The sequence below is a fragment of the Chrysochloris asiatica genome, unplaced genomic scaffold, assembly GCF_000296735.1.
Source record: "Chrysochloris asiatica unplaced genomic scaffold, ChrAsi1.0 scaffold00053, whole genome shotgun sequence".
Classification (NCBI taxonomy): domain Eukaryota; kingdom Metazoa; phylum Chordata; class Mammalia; order Afrosoricida; family Chrysochloridae; genus Chrysochloris; species Chrysochloris asiatica.
In genome coordinates, this window is record NW_006408571.1 from 2,755,824 (window position 1) to 2,760,019 (window position 4,196).

The window sequence follows — 4,196 nt, forward strand, 5'->3', positions numbered from 1 at the left end:
TAAACATTTATTTGGTATTTACTGTATGCTAGGGACTTTGCTCTGGTAGCGTAGTGGTTACGAGTTGGGCTGTGAACCTCAGGGTCAGCAGTTTGAAACTACCAGCTGCTCCGTGGGAGAAAGATGAGGCTTTCTGCTCCTGTAAAGATTTACAGCCTCGGAAACCCTGTACAGGGTCACTATGAGTCGGAACCTTCTCCACGGCATGTAACAACAACAATTGACATGTTCATTAGATCTGATGTACCCTGTTTTTGCTGCTGTGTAGTATTTTATATAAAGAATATGTCATTTTATATACCCATTCCCTTTAAGGTTGACATTTAGATTGTCTTCTTTCTTTCTTTTATTTTTCTATCACAAACAAAAAGAAAATGATTGTCCTTTATACATTCCTCTGTGTGCATAACTATGAGACCTTTTCTATGGAAATGTCTAAAAGTGGAATTGGTCATTTCTCTCTGGAGTGAATATTCAGTGTGCATTTATTCAGTCCAGAAGTATAAGAGGGTAACACTTCCCCTGTATCCATCTATCTCTACAAGTCTTTTTTTCTGATATTTATGTCACTGATAATTGTGGGCACTTTAGTTTTTGCCATATGTGGAAGATGATAACTCATTGGTATTTTCAATTTCCATTTCTTTGATAAATAGCTAGGTTAAGTATCTTTTCTTATGTTTATCAGACATTTGGATTTCCTCTTTTGTAATATACTTGTTGATATATTTTGCCCATTTGCTGTTTGTCTTTTTTTTTTTTTTAAATTGATTTGTGGAAGTTCTTTGTATAATCTGGATATGGATCTTGTAATATATATTATGACTATATTATATTACTCCTTTTATTTTAGCCTTGTATATGGTGACTTTTACCTTAAAGACACTTTACATTTTATAATCAGACCTGTTAATATTTGACTTTATGGCTTATGCTTTTTGTATTTAAGGAAGTTTTCCCTATCCCAAGGTCTTAAATATATTCCCTATAAATATGTTCTATAGTTCTGATGTTTTTGTTTTGCATGCTTAAGGTCTTTAAGATATTTCTGGGCATGATACAGGACTAGATTTTCATCTTATACAGTTAAAGCTAATTATCTCAATGCCGTATATTGAATTAGTGATACTTTTTGTATTGTAAGACAAAACTCATTTGCATTTATTTCTAGGTACTCTGTTCCCACCAGTTGACCATGTTTGTTCCTGTACCATTTCCAACCTACTTAAATTACTACAGATTGATAAAATATCTTGATAACTAAAGGACAGATGGCTGTTTTCTTTATCAAAATTGCCTTAGGTATTCATGCACTTTCTATATGAATTTTACCTTCACTATCAGAATCTATAATCTGTATTGTATTTGTGGAATTAAGTGAAAACTATGGCATCACCATTCCATAAATGCCTTTAGGGCAAAAACAGATGGTATGGCATCTGTGGCTAAAATTGTGAACTATGAAGCTAGATTGCTACGGGTTAAATCCCAGTTTCCGTTTCTTTAACAGCAATCTTGCTTCTTCCTGCTTAATAGCTTTGTGACCTTGGGCAGGTCACTTTACCTCTCAGCACTTCAATACTTGCAGTAGTTACTCTCACTCATAGTGACCTAATGCACAACAGAATGGAGCACTGTCCAGTCCTGCGTCGTCCTCACACTTGTTATGTTTGAGCTTCTGGTTGCAGCCACTGTGTCAAATCGAGCTTGTGAGGGCCTTCCTCTTGTTCACTGACTCTCTACTTAACCAAGCATGATATCCTTCTCCAGGGATCAGTTCCTCCTGATAACATATCCAAAGTACATGAGATGAAGTCTCACCATCCTCACTTCTAAGGGTCTATATTTCTTCCCAGACAGATTTGTTTGTTCTTCTGACAGTCCACTGTACTTTCAATATTCTTTGCCAACACCACAATTTAAATGTATTGATTCTTCTTTGGTTTTCCTGCTTTCACAGGCATATAAAGCACTTGAAGATACCATGGTTGGGTCAGGCACACCTCAGTCATTAGCCTGACATCTTTGTTCTTTCAGCTTTAAAGAAGTATTTTGCAGTAGCTTTGCACATTGTGATACATCGCTGCTGTTTCCATGAGTGTTAATTGTGGATCCATGCAACAAAAGTCTTGGACAACTTCAATCTTTTCTCAGTTTATCTTGATGTTGTTTATTGACCCAGTTGTGAGGATTTTCATTTTGTTTGTATTGAGTTATCATCTATACTGAAGGCTATATTCTTTTATCTTCATCAGTAAGTGCTTCAAGGATTTTTATAAAGAAGAAAGGCCTAGTATGATATTTGGCACACTGTAAGCACTATATGAATGTTTGCTTTTATAATCTTGCTGTTCTCCACAGCATTAAGAACAATGTGATATAGGTTTGTGGAGTAACAGAATTTATTAAACCCTTGATTTAATAAAAAGATGGCAAACATGTGACTTATATTTGCCACTCCCCTCTTGCATTTTTTCTGCCAAGTCTGAATGGTGTCCAGTGGTGGTGGTGGTGTGCCGTGGAGTCAGTTCCGACTCATATCAACCCTGTATAGGGTTTCCAAGGCTGTAAATCTTTACTGGAACAGAATGCCTCATCTCTCTCCCGTAGAGCATCTGATGAACTGGGACTGTTGACCTTGTGGTTAGCAGCCAACACGTAATCCACTACACTACCAGGGATCTTTGCGTGTCATCCCATTGTTGTTGATAAGTGCTGTCTAGTTGGTGCCGACTCAGAGCGACACTGTATAGGGTTTCCGAGGAGTAGCTGGTGGGTTTGAATGGCCGACCTTGTGGTTAGCAGTCTAGTGCTGATCCTACAGTGCCACATCAGGAGACCATGGTGTCCAATAGCCACTACCAATTAATTGGAATTACCCTTTGAGAAAATGCCTATTTGCTTCCATGGTTTATGAGCTGATATTAACCATGTCTTAAAAGCTGGTAGCTGTAGTGGTTACGAATTGGGCTGCGAACCGCAAGGTCAGCAGTTCGAAACTACCAGCTGTTCCACGGGAGAAAGATGAGGCTTTCTGCTCCCGTTAAGATTTATAGCCTCGGAAACCCTGTACAGGGTCGCTATGAGTGGGAACCGACTCCACGGCACATAACAACAACAACAACAAAAGCATGATAATCTAAGTGATGGTAACATCTTAAGTAAAATATTATCTTTTTTTTTTTTTTTTTAATTTCTAGTTCTCCCTCCTCAACCAGAAAACATCAAGATTTCCAATATCACAGATTCTTCGGCTGTCGTCTCCTGGACAATATTGGATGGCTATTCTATTTCTTCTATTACCATCCGTTACAAGGTTCAGGGCAAGAATGAAGACCAACACATCGATGTGAAGATCAAGAATTCCACCATCACGCAGTACCAGCTCAAGGGGCTAGAACCCGAAACAGCTTACCAGGTGGACATTTTTGCAGAGAACAACATAGGGTCAAGCAATCCACCCTTTTCTAAACAACTGGTGACCCTCTCAGAATCTCAAGGTTTGTGGGCAGGCATTACATAGGATTATTTGGGGATCATATCCAAAAAATTCCTAGTCTCCTATTTGCATACCATGTGACTTAATGTACTTGTCCAAGTAGGTTTTACCATCTCTCAACATGTCTTTACAATGAAAATGCTCCTGGAAAGATGCCCTGTTGAGACATTTTCTATCATAAAACTTTGGAATGAATTAGCCTATCAGCTTATTCCCCACCCAACAACCTAAGAAGCAATCCCTAAAGAAATAAGAATTTCAATACTGTGGAGAAAGAAGTGTGGGGAATTTGTTTGGTGAAGGTAGGCCTGAACAGGGCCTTCAACAAGAGGCTCCAACAACCATACTCCACTGTTCCTCAAAATGAACTCTTTTAGCTTCACTGACATTTCTTGTTGTTATGTGCCGTCGAGTCGGTTCCAACCCATTGCGACCCTGAACAGGGTTTCCGAGGCTGTAAATCTTTACAGGCGGAGAAAGCCTCATCTTTCTCCCGTGGAGCAGCTGATAGTTTCAAACTGTTGACCTTGCAGCTCGCAGCCCGATTCGTAACCACTACACTACCAGAGCTCCTTCACGGACTGTTGTTGTTGTTAAGTGCCGTCGAGTCGGTCCCGACCCATAGCGACCCTGTACAGGGTTTCCGAGGGTGTAAATCTTTACGGGAGTAGAAAGCCTCATCTTTCTCCCGTGGAGC

The 4,196-nt window shown here is 39.3% G+C and overlaps 1 protein-coding gene across 1 annotated transcript in view; it reads left to right on the forward strand.

Moving 5' to 3' along the window:
- TEK (TEK tyrosine kinase, endothelial) overlaps window positions 1–4,196 on the forward strand; it is a 131,834-nt gene that overhangs the window by 102,637 nt on the left and 25,001 nt on the right. Inside the window, exon 13 of the mRNA XM_006863011.1 lies at window positions 3,201–3,500. Within this exon, the coding sequence (XP_006863073.1) occupies window positions 3,201–3,500 (300 nt within the window). The remainder of the gene's footprint in view (window positions 1–3,200; window positions 3,501–4,196) is intronic.